General features: G+C 43.3%; 1 protein-coding gene and 1 long non-coding RNA gene across 5 annotated transcripts in view; one reads left to right on the top strand and one right to left on the bottom strand.

The window, feature by feature from the left end:
- The window catches only part of PSAP (prosaposin), a 41,169-nt gene extending 37,552 nt beyond the window's left edge, over window positions 1–3,617 (bottom strand). For 3 of the 4 annotated variants that reach the window (XM_073353540.1, XM_073353542.1, XM_073353543.1), the window contains exon 1: window positions 3,511–3,616. In XM_073353540.1, the coding sequence (XP_073209641.1) occupies window positions 3,511–3,547 (37 nt within the window). In that variant the 5' untranslated portion in view covers window positions 3,548–3,616. Of the gene's footprint in view, window positions 1–3,510 lie in introns of all 4 variants that reach the window. The other variant, XM_073353541.1, reaches the window with a different exon arrangement.
- Window positions 3,618–11,140: 7,523 nt separating this feature from the next.
- On the top strand, window positions 11,141–15,145 carry LOC140914823 (uncharacterized). The gene is made up of 2 exons (XR_012159999.1): window positions 11,141–11,251; window positions 13,345–15,145. It is a non-coding gene; the product is annotated as an uncharacterized lncRNA (long non-coding RNA).
- Window positions 15,146–15,474: the final 329 nt, after the last annotated feature.

Genomic DNA, 15,474 nt, shown 5'->3' with positions numbered 1-15,474 from the left:
GCCAGAGGCAAAACCCCTTCACCTGTAAAGGGTTAAGAAGCTAAGATAACCTCGCTGGCACCTGACCCAAAAATCACCAATGAGGGGACAAGATACTTTCAAATCTGGAGGGGGGGGGGAGACAAAGGGTTGTCTGTCTGTGCGATGCTTTTGCTGGGAACAGATCAGGAATGCAGTCTCAGAAACTCTGTTAAGTTAGTAAGTAATCCAGCTAGAAATGCATTAGATTTCCTTTTGTTTAATGGCTGGTAAAATAAGCTGTGCTGGAATGTATATTCCTGTTTGTGTGTCTTTTTGTAACTTAAGGTTTTGCCTAGAGGGATTCTCTATGTTTTGAATCTGATTACCCTGTAAGGTATTTACCATCCTGATTTTACAGAGGTGATTCTTTTATCTTTTCTTTAATTAAAATTCTTCTTTTAAGAACCTGATTGATTTTTCATTGTTCTTAAGATCCAAGGGTTTGGGTCTGTGTTCACCTGTACAAATTGGTGAGGATTCTTATCAAGCCTTCCCTAGGAAAGGGGGTGTAGGGCTTGGGGGAAGACGTCTCCACATGGGCTCTTTCCCTGTTTTGTTTAAAACGCTTGGTGGTGGCAGCATACGGTTCAAGGACAAGGCAAAGTTTGTACTTTGGGAAAGTTTTAACCTAAGCTGGTAAGAATAAGCTTAGGAGGTCTTGCACGCAGGTCCCCACATCTGTACCCTAGAGTTCAGAGTGGGGAAGGAACCTTGAAAAGAGTTTTTAGCTATTGACTGCACAAATACTTTTCTAGTCAGAGTGACGCTGTGTCTCCCTAGTTAGTCTACAGACAACTGCAATATTTCTGCTGCTGTTCAGAGCTACAGAGTGAGGATTTGCTGAGTATTGTCAATTTTCACTTGACCATTCATAACCCTGTGAGTAGCTATGAAACGGACAAAATAATGTCATTTTCACTTTCCCAACACTTGGCAAGGCTATGAACAGTAGCAGACAAAGGCATCAGAGCTCCTCACTGAGGGGGAAAAAAAACAAAACAAAAAAAAACCTAAGCCACAGAGACCCATTGAAGGGTAGACTAGAAACACCTCATCATCTGCAGTAAAGAGGCTGACAGAGGAACAGAGTAATGGACACAGCCATTAGCAGAAGTCTGGGCTGGCAAGTGGAGAATAAAGAAGGGTTCTTTGCCTTTACAGTTAGGGGAAAAAAGTTGGTAGGATTTCCAAACTTCAAGTATATCTGCTTCCAGCCAGTAGCACAGAATCCCTGATGAGATACAGTATCCTGCTAGAAGTCTTAGCACAATCCTATTTTTCAGTTACTGGTGTGGAGGTAAAGTATCAGAGGTAGCCGTGCTGTTTTTTTAGATAGACTAACAAGGAGTCCGCTGACACTTTAAAGACTAACAGATTTATTTGGGCATAAACTTTCGGGGGCTAGAACCCACTTCACTGGATGCATGGGGTAGAAGTTACAGATGCAGGCATTATTATACTAACACATGAAGAGAAGGGAGTTACCTCACAAGTGGAAAACCAGTGCTGACAGGGCCGATTCAATCAGGGTGGATGTAGTCCACACCCAATAATTGATGAGGAGGTGTCAATTCCAGGAGAGGCAAAGCTGCTTTTGTAATGCATCAGCCACTCCCTATTCAAGCCCAAATTAATGGTGTGAAATTTGCAAATGAATTTTAGTTCTGTGGTTTCTCTTTGAAGTCTGTTTCTGAAGTTTGTTTTGTTCAAGTATTGCTACTTTTAAATCTGTTTAGAATATCCAGGAAGATGGAAGTGTTCTCCTACTGGCTTTTGTATGGTTTCAGAGGAACAGCCGTGTTAGTCTGTATTCGCAAAAAGAAAAGGAGTACTTGTGGCACCTTAGGGACTAACCAATTTATTTAAGCATAAGTTTTCGTACGCTACAGCTCACTGCATCAGATGCATACTGTGGAAAATACAGAAGATTTTTTACACACACAGACCATGAAAAAATGTGTGTTTATCACTACAAAAGATTCTCTCCCCCACCCCACTCTCCTGTTGGTAATAGCTTATCTAAAGTGATCACTCTCCTTACAATTTATGTTACCATTCCTGATGTCCGATTTGTGTCCATTTATTCTTTTACATAGAGACTGTCCTATTTGGCCAATGTACATGGCAGAGGGGCATTGCTGGCACATGATGGCATACATAATATTAGTAGACGTGCAGGCGAATTAGCCTCTGATGGTGTGGCTGATGTGGTTGAGTCCTGTGATAGTGTCGCTTGAATAGATAGGGGGACAGAGCAGGCAACGAGGTTTGCCACAGGGATTGGTTCCTGAGTTAGTGTTTCTGTGGTGTGGTGTGTAGTTGCTGGCAGGTATTTGCTTTAGATTGGTGTGGAGGTTGGCCTCTCCTCATCTGCACTTTGTCCCTAGACAGTGCTCTCCTATTTAGGGTATGTGTTTTTGAATTAGGTACCAGGTTAATTTTTCAAGATCTGTTAGTTTTTTTGGTAGATTAAGATATGACTTTATGAAGGACCTGTGATGAACACTACGCCTCAAGAAACCACCCCCAAGAGTCTTTGTTTATTCCTTTCTTCATCTATCACCTTATCTGTCAACTCCCCCAATATTCTGTTGTATTAAAAATACAGACTATTTGGGGCAATGAACACTTGCTTGCTTGCTTGGTAAAATACTAAACCCATAGCACTGAGTATCAAACTAAATTACACCATGGTGAGTAATGCAGTGTCATTAGTACAATAGTAAGGCTCCAGGCAAGATTTATTTTCTCCCAACCCTCCACCTACAACATTCTCTTCTATGCTTTTTTCTTTTCTTCAGGGTTTTGGCAGTCGACATAGTTTTACAATGCTGTGTCATTTATAGCAATGAGTCGGCATTATCTTTTGAAGAACGTGCCCATAAACTTGATACCAAAAATGTGTGTAAACAAAAGAACCTTTGAACATTTAAGATATAGAGCTAAAGAGTCTAGTGTTAGATGGGGGACACTGACTGTGCCTACTCGCGGCTCTCACTCCACGGCAGGTCTGATTAGTTAGCTCCAGTCTCTGGCACTTACGGGGTCACGCCCCAGGCTGCATTTGCTGAATCTGACGAAGCTCCGAGGACGGTATTTACCTAATCTCTTTGTGTAGCACCGACTGCACACAGAGTGCAAGGGACAGCGCAGGCTTTGGCCTGGATCACACACACCTCTGAGCCCGCCCGCCCCCGACCCACTCGCACCGCGGCGGGAAGGGGACCTGGCCCAGCGCTCCCGGGTGTCTCTGCTCAGCCCCCTCTACAAACACTCACACACCGGCCCCGCTGCCCCTGGGCAGCTCCCGGGGCTAGAGCCGTTCCCCGCCCTTCCTCCAACCGCAAGGCTGCCCCACTCCCTCCGCCCGCAGGGGCGAGCCCCAGCCAGCCCAGGCACCGAGGAAACTAGGGACACCCCAACCCAGAGTCCACCCGCAGCTACCACCGCCCCGTGAGCGGCTCCCAACAGTGGCCCGGCCCCGCTTACCGGCGGCCAGCAAACACGGGAGAAGCAGTAGCTGCATAACTGCGCCACCGGAACTCCACCTTCTGCAATGCGGAGCCGATCAGCTGATCGCAGCCTATATAAGGCCAGCCCGAGGCCACTGCGCATGCTCTGCCCACCCTGCTTGGGAGACCCCCCCCTCCCACCAGTACGCATGCGCTCATGACTCCACAGCGGACCCCCCCCCCAGCGTCTTCACCATTGCGCATGCTCCTTTTGTCCGGGTCGTCTGACACTGAATCAGCTCGCCTGGGGCGGGGAGAAGGCGCGCGCGCGCGCGGGAGGGAGCAGTGTGCGGGGATTGTTGGCGGGGGGTGGTCAGACACCACGTGACGGGCAAGCCGAGGGGCATAGGCAGGGACGGTTGGCTCAGGCCGCGCTCGCCCGTTATCTCTGTGCAGGGACGTGCCCTGGGGCTGCAGGAGGCCGGCTGGGAGCACCCACCCCCGGACGGCGCCTGCTCGGTGGCGCCTGGCCCCGCGGCCGCCGGCGCGGCGGGAGGGAGCCGCGCAGGAGCGTTCAGCGGCCGCGTGACGCGTGCGGCGGGGCTAGCCAGGGCCGCGTCCCACGCGAAGGGAGGGGGGGTGCCGGCCTGTCATCCTCCCGCATCAGCCCCTAAGGGCTGCTGAGCCCGGCCTCCCTCCCGCCTCTGGGGGGGGGCGGCCCGGAGCCGTCACCCGGCGGCCCCGTTGCCCCACCAGGCGCTGCGGTCCTGCCGCGGGGAAGGAGACCTCAAGACGAGCAAGTGGAGTCGCTGGAAAACAGACGTTGGTCCAGTAAATGCTGTTCCTCCCACCTTGGCTCTCCGCCTGTGTCTGCGCTTAGGCACCCCACACCTCGCCCCTGCAGCTGACTCCGGCTAACGGGCTCTTTCATGGCCGGGTAAACGTTGGGGCTCAAGCTGGAGCCTGAGCTCTGGGGCCCTCCCTAGAGCCCGGGCTCACATCATCTACCCTGCAATTAAACAGCCCCATAAGGTCAGTCAGCTGACAGAAGCCAGCCCTGCAGTGCAGACCTACTTCTAAGGTTAAGAAGAGGAAGTTTTCTCAGTTTGACTACCTCTGCCGGTCAGGGTTGCTGTAGTTGACCATGCTTGTCTATAGGTTTCAGTAAGTACTAATGTGGCCGCCATCGCCAGCATCCAAATGCCTCCTGCAGAAATATACAACCACAAGCCTCTCTCTTCACTCCATGGAGAAAGAAAGAAGAGGGTTTGTTTTGTTGCAGATATGCACAAGATCAAGTAGAGAGCTGCTTATGGGAAAGATAAATCCAAGATCAATTCAGCATTTGGTTCTGAACAGTCAGAGGTCCATGCTCATTCTTACTTCTTTCATGGGCTGGCTCCTTTGAAAGTTCTGCCTCCCTCCTGTCCTTCTAAATCTCTGCCTGTGAGTCATCAGTTTCATTGTGTTAGCAACATATAACTGCCATGGGAGTATAGGCAGGCAGACAACCTTGCAGAGGCTCTGAATATTAAACAGAAACCTTGAAAAACATCTCAGCAGAATCCAAAATTGTGTCAGCCATCTTTTTTGCTCCCATCCCCAAATACAGTGGCTTAAAAATAGAGATTTCAAAAAATAAAATTGGGTTGTATGTGTCTTCTCTTTCTTGAGCCTAAGAGCTATGTTTTCAACCTTTACTCTGCAACATTTTAAAACAAAACTGACCTGAGATTTAAACACATTGAGGGGGGGAGGTTTAAGAAAAAAACCTACTTTCAATAAAAAATAACCACTAAATGTGGTAGTACTGTAGTTTCAGGGGAAGCCAGTAGCCAGAGCAGAGCAGCAGGTCAACATGTTTACAGCAGCTCATGTTGCTGAGGAAGCAAGCAGATACTGAACCAGCTGATGCTTCCTTAGGCTGTCTGGCTTCATTCCCGGATATGGGAGTTGCAGTTATTAAGTCAAAATTGTGGCTCACTGATGCTAGCTCTGTGTCTGAGATAAGGAAGCAAAGTCTGCTGACCCAGTGCAAGTGGAAATGAGTGTGTTTAGGCTCCACACTCGGGAGCCTGAGGCTGTGAAATTACGATGAATAGGCAGATGTCTTCAACTGAACAGGTAGCTATGTAGGAGACAAGTTTCTCAAACTGCTTCCCTTTCCCAAGTATCACTTCTCTCTTGGCTGGGTTCAATTTCAACTACATGCTCCTCAGCTAGGCACAGATCTTTTCTGTGTATTAGAATTACAAAATGGTGTTATTTACATCTTTTATATCAGATGTAGAGCTGTGTTACCTGCACATTGCTGACAACGCGGCCTATTTAACCAGCTTATGTAAGGGCTTCACATAGATACAGAACAGCTGAGAACCACAACCACCTACAAAGGGCAGTGGGATCATAGGATGGTGTCCTAAACAGTGCTGCATTGATTTTAGAAGTGGTCAAGGAGTAGTGGTTCTGCTTTCTAGTTCTTCCACTGCTAGGTTACTTGTTTTGATAAAGTTTGTTCCCACACGATTTCAGAATTTGGTTGAATCCATTTGTGGGGGTTGAATCATGGTGATGGTTTGTGGTCTGAGTATGAGAGGGAGTAATTTGTGTGTTTTGTATAGCCATATCCAATCCCAGAACCCAGTAGTGGGGACTAGAGTCTTCTAAGGAAAAACCTAAAAAGGAGGAAAGATTAGCTAAGATTTCAGGTAGCTGAAGCAAAGGTATTGATTTTCTTGGGAGACTTTACTGTCCAGACTATCAGCTATGTACATTTTATCATCATAGACACCATCTTAGATCCTCTTGGAAGCCTTTTGCATGGGGAGTTTTGTAGATAAATAGGATAGCTAGGTTAGTGTTATTTTGATTCACAGTATTAAATGGATGTGTTTGAAGAATTTGCCTCTCTAGCTTTTGAGTTCAGGGGCTTTCCTGCTCAAATCAGCTGAATTTTTGCTGTGTTTTGCTCTGAAATTTCCGAGGAAGTAGTGTGTGTTTTGTTTAATTATTAACACCAAAACAAAAGGTATAAAGTAAAAAGCAACACAAACACATACCTAATGTCCTCAAACTAAAAATCCTGCACTCTCCCAAACTGTTTGATCTCTCCCTCCCCCCACTCCATATTATTGGGAGACACAAGGATCATTTCACCATATTTGTCAGTTTGTTCAGATGAACTAACTCTGGTTCTGAACCACATTTATGGAAACCCCCCACAGCCCACATCACAGGAATATACTGTTATCAGCTAACGAGCAGAGATAAAAGTATGTACCATGTCATTAAGCACCTCAGTTGAACATTCAAAAGAATATCTGGTAGTCAAAGAATACCTTATTTTCAAGAACTTTCCCTTCATATGAATAAAGTATTAGAACGTTTGTCACCATTGCATTAGATTATTAGGTAGATGTTCTTGATGCAAGAATCAGCAGAAAAATGGTTAGCAATATTATTTAAGTTGTGAGTTTAAAATACACTTCAAGAGTTAACCCTTGAGACAAACAGAAAAGTAAATTTCCCATTTAACTTTCATTTTGTCTGGATAGAGACCAGGGTGGATAAAAATACATATTTTTTTATTTAAATCTTATTTTGGTTGTTAAGTTTTTCTGTTGAAATGAAATCTGAATTTAATCCAAAATATGTTAAAGCCTAAATTTATTATGCTCATAACATTTAAGTAATATATATATATATATGCTGAATCCATGAGCCTCTATCAAAACCCTTGAGTTAAAGTTGATTTTCTATATAAAGATATTTCCCCATGATTCTAACTTTTGAGGTCAAGCTTTATGAATATGGCTCAATAAATCAGCCTAAGTAATTTAGGAGAGTATCATTTTCAAGAGACTTAGGTTAGTAAGAACTTAAGCTCCAAGACACTTTCACTTATGCATATTTGAATATCTTCCCAGGATGACCTGAAATAGTCAATTTAATTCACAACTACAGTTAAAGGAACTCTGGGATTAATAAGAAAATTCTGAATGTGAAACATGTTTTGATAAGAAGTCTGTTTCCAAAACATTTAAGGTTGTTTTGTTTAACAAAAATTAATTGTATATGGTGGTGTGTAATTAAATTCCAGTTACTATCCTAATGCAGATTGACAGTAATTCATGAGCAAAATGTTATCTACTTAAGCAATATATCATTCACCATTTTCTAACCTTCTAAAAGTGTACAGTTAAGAATCTGAAAATATTTATCTATATAATTGCTTAAATAAATGTATATAGTTATAGTGTACCCGCCTACATATCAAAAAGATATGTACAAAATTTAATATAAAGGCTCTATTTGTTAATCAGCCAATGAGAATGCACCTTTCTTTAGAAAATAGGGTAAATGAAGATGGAAAAGTTGATTAAAATCAATTATTTAAATTGAGGCTTTCCACTTGCTGATTTAAAAATCATCTTGATTTAAAATCAGTCCACCCTGAAGCAGACTCACAAGGTCAACACTACACATGTTTTCATTGTGAAAGTTCTCATCAGCTAGTGTCTATTCTAATAAAGGAAACCCTTGCAGGGATATTAGTTGCAGAAATAGGTGGCTGCCTTCCTTATCTTTGCAGGATATAGCAAGTCCACAAAGCAACTCTGGTTTTGCCAAAAACATTTTGATGCATTCACAAACATTTCCGCTTACAATTGTTGAGAATGAAGAAGCACATTATCTTCCTGTGACGTTATTTATATAACCTGTGACTGTATAGATCATTGGTGCAACCACTGTTATATATTTGCAGCAAATATTGTACAAAGGTTGTCATGTAAGGTGTCTATGGAAAGGTTATGATTTGCTAATTATGATTATGCTATCTGTGTGTGTGTTTCATCTTTGTAGTTGAAGTTATGAATATTGGCTATGTACTTGTATATCAGTGTGTTTTGATTCTGAAGCAGCCTTAGTAAAGCATTTGGTCAGCTTCTTGAGAAAGGAATTTGCAAGTTAAGTGCCCAATCAAGAAACATTTAACGGACAATGGACCTTGGGAGACTCCAATCCACGTAAGAAGTCTTCCTGGGGAATTCAAGATAACATGTGGGCAATGGCTGCCACAGGTTAAGAACTGAGCCATGCATGGACATACGACTTGCCCATGTAACTCCAAACTCCATTTTGCTGTAATTTTCCACTGTAAGAACAAAGAGATGTCCTTACACCTGGAAGAGACTATAAAAGGCAGCTGCCTCATCTCCATCTTGTCTTCATTCCTGCTTCTTGCCTCTGAAGGAACTTTGCTACAAACTGAAGCTCTCAACAAAGGACTGAATGACCCATCCCAGTTGTGGATGTACTCTAGAGACTTGATTTGAACCTGCAGTTTATTCCACCACTGCTACAGGCCTGAACCAAGAACTTTGCCATTACTGTATGTAATTGATTCCATTTAATCAATTCTAGCTCTCATCTATATTTCTTTCTTTTTATGAATAAACCTTTAGATTTTAGATTATAAAGGATTGGCAACAGTGTGATTTGTGGGTAAGATCTAATTTGTATAGTGACCTAGGCCTGGGGCTTGGCCCTTTGGGATCAGGAGAACCTTTTTTCTTTTACTGGGGTATTGGTTTTCATAACCATTCATCCCCATAATGAGTGATACTGGGAAAATGGAATTTCTAAGGGAATTGCTTGTGTGATTCATGGTTAGCCACTAGGGTAAAACTGAAGTCTTCTCTGTTTGACTGGTTTGGGTTTCCCTTAGTGTGCAAAAGAACCATGGCCTTGGGCTGTAACTGCCCTGCTTTAAGCAATTTCTCCTGAATTGGCACTCACAGTTGTGTCCCAACAAGGGCAGCATCGTTACACTTCCATTGTGCTCACCTGTTGCTGGAAGCAGACCCCCCCCCCAGGAATTCAATAGGTGTTGCTGAGAGCAGGAGCTTTTAGGTGCTTTCCAAACCCAAGGCACTGCAATGTGAGTTAGATCTTGCTGAACAGGTGCAATCACATATTGTAAATTCTTGTCTACAAAGGGGCAAAACCATTGCAGACTGCATGGATTTAACCAGACTAAACAAAAGACCTCCATCTTGGCATTACAGCACTCTAATACAGCCAATGCTTGTAAAAGGCCAAGGACAGCTGATGTGTGTGGACACAGTGTGGTATATAGATGTTGCTGATTAAAATACCTTGAACTTGCAATTTGTTACAAAGCCATTTTCCCCAGCTAATACAGAAAAGAGAGGAAAGAGGTTTTGGGAAAGAATTTGAAGGAAGACAGTGTTTGGAACACAGGAAGTAGGATATTCTAGGAGGCAACCTGAGAAATGATACAAAGTCAACAGTATGGTAAGTTTATGTGGTGTTTACTATACTTGCTGCTTTTGGAATCTAAGAATATCTTGTTCCCTATCGTACATCAGGCCAGAGCTACCCAGTGCAGTTCCACAACTTCATAGTCCAGGGTCAGCAATAAGAATGAGGTGACCAATGAAAGTGAAGATGACTTGGAACTATGCCAATTCAAGCAAATTTCTGCCCCTCCTACATTCCTTTTAAAAAAAGAAGAAGAAGAAAGTCAGCTGGAGATACCCTGTGCTATTGTCCTTCTCTATCTTGCAGTTATCCTGGACTTGTTGCTTTATTTTTTATTTATTTTAAAATAAAACCAAAACTGTCTTCCAAAGCCTAGCAATGTCCCTTTATCACCCTTACAGGAACATCTACAAACATCAGGTTCCATGATGTAAGTTGCCTCATCGGTCACTTAAAATCACAAACATGTATCCAGCCAGCCTTACAAACAACACACACAAATCAAAAGTATGTTCTTTAAGATATTCTCTAACTTGGAACTAAGTTGTGCTTTAGTTTGTGTGTTTATTGGTCAGATGGTACTTCATGAAAGTGACTATGTATATGGTTTGACTCAACACACGCAAGTTTTGGAGCAGGCATCTAGAGAATTACTCTGCACCCATCACTGAAGCATGGTACCTGAGCCCTTACCAATTTATCAAACTAGCCATACGGTGATCTTCTGTGCCACCACTACAGCAAAGGACAGCCTGAGGGCTTGTCCTCACAGGGACAAATTTAGCAACCCGCTGCTGAAGCATCAGTTGGCCTCTTGACTCACACCAAGATTTCTCTCCCTCCTGGCCTCTCTTTCACATCCCTCAAATGTAAGGGCCTGCTTTGATCTCTCTGACTTGAGGCCAGACTTGCAGATGGTGGGATGCTCTCCATGGGACATTTCCTTTTCCAGATAAGCAGCAAAATAACACTCTCAACTAGTCTTTAGAGAAGAGATGCGAGTGAAACACCTCACAGTCTGAGAAGCCTTGCAGCAAAACAGGAGGAGCCCTTGTTTTGATTCAAAGCTCCTTTTCCAACTGTAGGCTGGTGGATGAGTGTCCAAGGGAGTCCCCAGTTTGGAACATGACTCATTCTCATGGGATGAATTCAGCAGCACAGCTTCTGAAGTAATTTCCTACCTATACTGACAGATCCAATACAAGAGATCCCAGCTGGCATGAGAAAGTAAAGAGAGTATGCTCTGTGCTGAGACTTCATGTGCTGCCCTAGGGCACACAAATTGCCTTTTTTGCCTCCTCAAGCTCCTCCTGGTGATCTCCTACACTTGCATATGCAGCATGCATGACACAGCAATTTGGAAACCCTGGGAACCCATCCAAGGGCCCTTGCAGCCTCCTGTGTTGCTGCCTGCCTGAACAAGCTCTATGCTGTAAGCGTCTTAAAAAGCACCTTCACTTAATGCAATGGACTGGCTTCTCTAACGACACAAGGTAGCCTGTTTCCTCTTGTTTTTTCCTACCCCCCCCCTCAGATGTTCTGGTTTAACTTGGATTTAAACTTGAAGAGTGGTCAGTTTGGATGAGCTATTACCAGCAGGAGAGTGAGTTTGTGTGTGTATGGGGGTGGGGGGGATGTGAGAAAACCTGGATTTGTGCAGGAAATAGCCCAACTTGATTGTCATGCACATTGTGTAAAGAGTTGTCACTTTGGATGGGCTATCACCAGCAGGAGAGTGAATTTGTGTGGGGGGGTGGAGGGTGAGAGAACCTGGATTAGTGCTGGAAATGGCCCACCTGATGATCACTTTAGATAAGCTATTACCAGCAGGACAGTGGGGTGGGAGGAGGTATTGTTTCATATTCTCTGTGTATATATAAAGTCTGCTGCAGTTTCCACGATATGCATCTGATGAAGTGAGCTGTAGCTCACGAAAGCTTATGCTCAAATAAATTGGTTAGTCTCTAAGGTGCCACAAGTACTCCTTTTCTTTTTGCGAATACAGACTAACACGGCTGTTACTCTGAAAACTAACAAGTAAGTGTTCTGTGGTGACCACACTGAGCCAGCAGGGGAGAGCGTGAAAGAACTGCAAAACTAGAAGCTGATTCCTCAGAAGCATTTGAGGCTTTATCTAAGAAGGGAAGTATGATTTCCCTCTTTTACAGATGGGGAAACAGAGGCAAGGTGAAGTGGCTTACCCACTCTTATGTATCTGGTCAGTGGGAGAGCCTGTAACAGAACAGAGGTCTCAACTCCCGGCCAAGTGCTGTGTCCACTGGACCACACTGCTTCCCAGTTAACATTATGCACAAACAAGAAATCAAGGTTTAACAACTGGAAAAGTCACCATTAATGCAGAACCATTCTAGTACTGAACTTTCAAACATGAGTAAACAATATCAAAGTAAATATGCTAAACTAGCAATATTTTCATCTCTAGTGATTAGATTTGGCAACTGATGTCAGAATAGTTGAGTTTTACATGTTACCTAGAGGGTAACAATAGTGTCAGCAAAATGCTGGGTGAATCCTATTCCAGCTCAAAGCATTTTGCTGTTTAAGCAAGAGGAAGATAGCCTGGAACCAATACACCCTTGACAAGTTCAGGAGCATATAGTACAAAGTTTTCCCCCTCCCCCCCTTTTTTTTTTTTTCAATCCTGCATTACTGTGGCTCTTTGGCAATGTACATTGGTAAATTCTGGCTCCTTCTCAGGCTCAGGTTGGCTGCCCCTGATATATAAAATCTATTTTTTTTTTATTTTATTTTTTTAAAGTCCTTTTTCAAATGGCTGGTTTTGCAGTGCAGCCGGGCTCCTTCACTTTCAAAAGGAACTGTCTGCTAGTTACATTTCTGCTTGGCCTGGCCTTTCATCATTATTTGCTGATAACTGTCATTTATGGAAGAAGTACTACTTAATCAATATCTCAGAACACGGAGTGCATTAAAGGGCCCTTAATGCATACGACCGCTGTGTTTTGAGGCACAGAGCCAAAACTGAAAGAGCTTGGAACTGCCCCAGAAAGGTATTAATAGAGTATTAGCATGCGCACCAGAGAACATTGTGGCTAACAGAATGTGTATTTTGTATTTTAAAAAGTTTTACAAATGAAATTAAAAAGAATCAGTCCTGCAGTCTCTCTCATTAACTCCCATGGGAATTTCAAGAGAGTAAAGCCTGCATGATCGAACCAAGTTGGGGGTGGGGAGGAAGAAGGGTATATGTGCTTCTTTTCTACACTGTTCCGCTCTTGCAGCGGGGGAAATTCATAGCTGAAAGACAGTAGGAAACAGCAGAAGAAAGAAATTAAAAGCTTTTTCTGTGGCATGTGTGTGTCTGTTTTGGTGGAAACCTAGTGGAAAGTTCTCTATGCAGGAGAACTTCATTCTTCCTGAAGGCTCTGTTGTCATTCTTCGGATGAGTAGGGCTGCAGGGGTCTCTCTTCAGAGCTAATCAATAATGCTTCTGGATCAGCGCAGGGCAATTTATTTGAGGCACTCCCAACCTCCAGGGGATTTGTCCCATTATGTATTTCACCTTGAAGGAAATCTGTTTTAAAAACAAGTTGCTTTATCTCCACAGGCCTCTCTACCCAGTGGATGAGAGACTGAATCTTGGATTTTTGTGTGACGGAGCAGAGGATTAACCGCAATCACCAGCCCAATATTCTCCATCCCTTTGTTCCTCCTCATAAAAATACATCAGACATATAAGTTTATTTTTTTTTAATATTGCTTCTGCTGTCACCTTTTAGTGCCCTCCTCTGGCACTGCCCTCATTTACAGCTTTTGACAATGCATCACCTGCCATAGTACTGCTTTGCACTATCAGTCCTGCCAACCCCAGCTTCCAAAAATTGAGAGTCAGACACAGCCCCCACCTCAATTAAAAATATATTTTAGATTTTTATTTTCCTTCTGGCGTGGGAGCCTTTTGGGGTTACGTTGTTGCAAGTGTCTCAAATCTTGACAATGTAGGCTAAAAACTCACTTTTTACAATAATGAAAATTAAGTTAACATAAGACTTTCACCTGACTCTAGGAACTGAGGCTTTCCAAAAAAATACCAAGACAAATATTGGAAGATTTGCAATAAAAATCAAAAAAAGAGTTGGGAACGCTGCTGGAAAAAGCTATGATCAGTAGTGTCTTTACCAAGACCGTCTAAAGGACAGAAGCTAACGCTGCTCTCCTTTCATCCATGTGAGTTGCCTTCTCCGCAGAAACCTTTGCTTTCTGCTTCCCCATTGCCAAGAAAGGAAGGGTAAGAAATTCTGCTATGAAGAGGGTGATCCAAACCAGGGGACCTGAGAGAGCCTAATTCCTATGTCTATACTAGCACTTTTTGTTGGTAGAACTTATGCTGCTCGGGGGGGAACCCTGAGTGACAGTTTCACCAGCACAAGTGGTAGTGGGCACAGTGTTATGGCGGTAGGAGAGCTTCTCCCACCGACATAGCTACTGCCGTTTGTTGGGGGTGGTTTAATTATGCTAGCAGGAGAGCTCTCTCCTGTCTGCATAAAGCAGCTCCATGGGAGAGCTGACAGCAGCTACAGCGGTACAGCTGTACTGCAGTAAAGTCTTTTGGTTTTATTTTGAAGGCTATGTCTATACTAAATAATTCCCCTGTATCCCTAAAACAAAAGAGCAAAAAAACCAACCAAACAAGTATAGCGAATTGAGCTGGTTTGCAGGGATAGGACAAGGTAATCATATGGTCTGAGATTTTAAAAATAAGAGGTCCCAATGAAGGAGTGGGAGGTCAAACAAATTCCTTTTTGGCTCTTAGACTTGTGAAATCTGCAATCAATTAGGTCAGGGTTAAGCAAAGATGTAAGGAGGAGTTACTCAGAAAAGCAATGCCGTGCTATCAAACCATACTCAAACATTGTAAATCAAAGACTTTGATCCAGATAACAATGTCCACTGGAGCCTATGAAAATAAATTGATTGACTCAAAGCTACATGGGTAAAATGTAGGAACTGATGAGTCTAGATACTCACCACAAACTTTAACATATTTTCTTGCTGATAATTATTTCACCATATCACATGACAGAATACACACTGCTGCGATCTATGGGGCTTAAGGGTCTGAGGAGTCAAGCTCAGCATTTCTGTAGGAAAGTCTAAAAATACAAATGTGTCAGAACCCAAGATTGTCACAATTGAATCTGGCCTTTTAGGCTAGAGAGCTCAACACCCCTCCCCCGCAAATTCTTCTGGAATTGGGACAGAGCTCAAATAAATCTATCTGCTTTGTCCAGTACTGTGTTTCAAGGAAATCCATTTTAAAAACAAGTAGGACCACACAACATTGTGGGGGTTTTCCCTCAAAATCTGCAACATAGAAACACCCCATCAGGTTGATTTTCAATTTTCTGTTCTGCGGTGCAAAAACAAGGTTAAAATCAGGAAGAAAGTTGCTCAGTTGCACCACAAATAAAGAAGCCAGACAGTTTTAATTCAATACCCTTCTGTTTGCATTTCATATGAGAATGTCCAATAATACAGCAACTGGAATTGCAATAGCCGTAAAGCCACATACGCTCTGCAAGCCAAGTCCTTAGTATGTAGATTTACACTTTAACCAAATGTTGGTATTCAGCTGGCAGAATTCAAAGGGGTCTTTTTTCATTTAGTCTGACAGTGACTCAGGAGAGGTACCAGAGCACCTTCTTATATTAAGACCATCAGACTTGGTGCTAACTCA

Source organism: Lepidochelys kempii, chromosome 7 (genome assembly GCF_965140265.1).
Source record: "Lepidochelys kempii isolate rLepKem1 chromosome 7, rLepKem1.hap2, whole genome shotgun sequence".
Classification (NCBI taxonomy): Eukaryota; Metazoa; Chordata; order Testudines; family Cheloniidae; genus Lepidochelys; species Lepidochelys kempii.
This window is presented reverse-complemented; position numbering and strand designations above follow the sequence as displayed.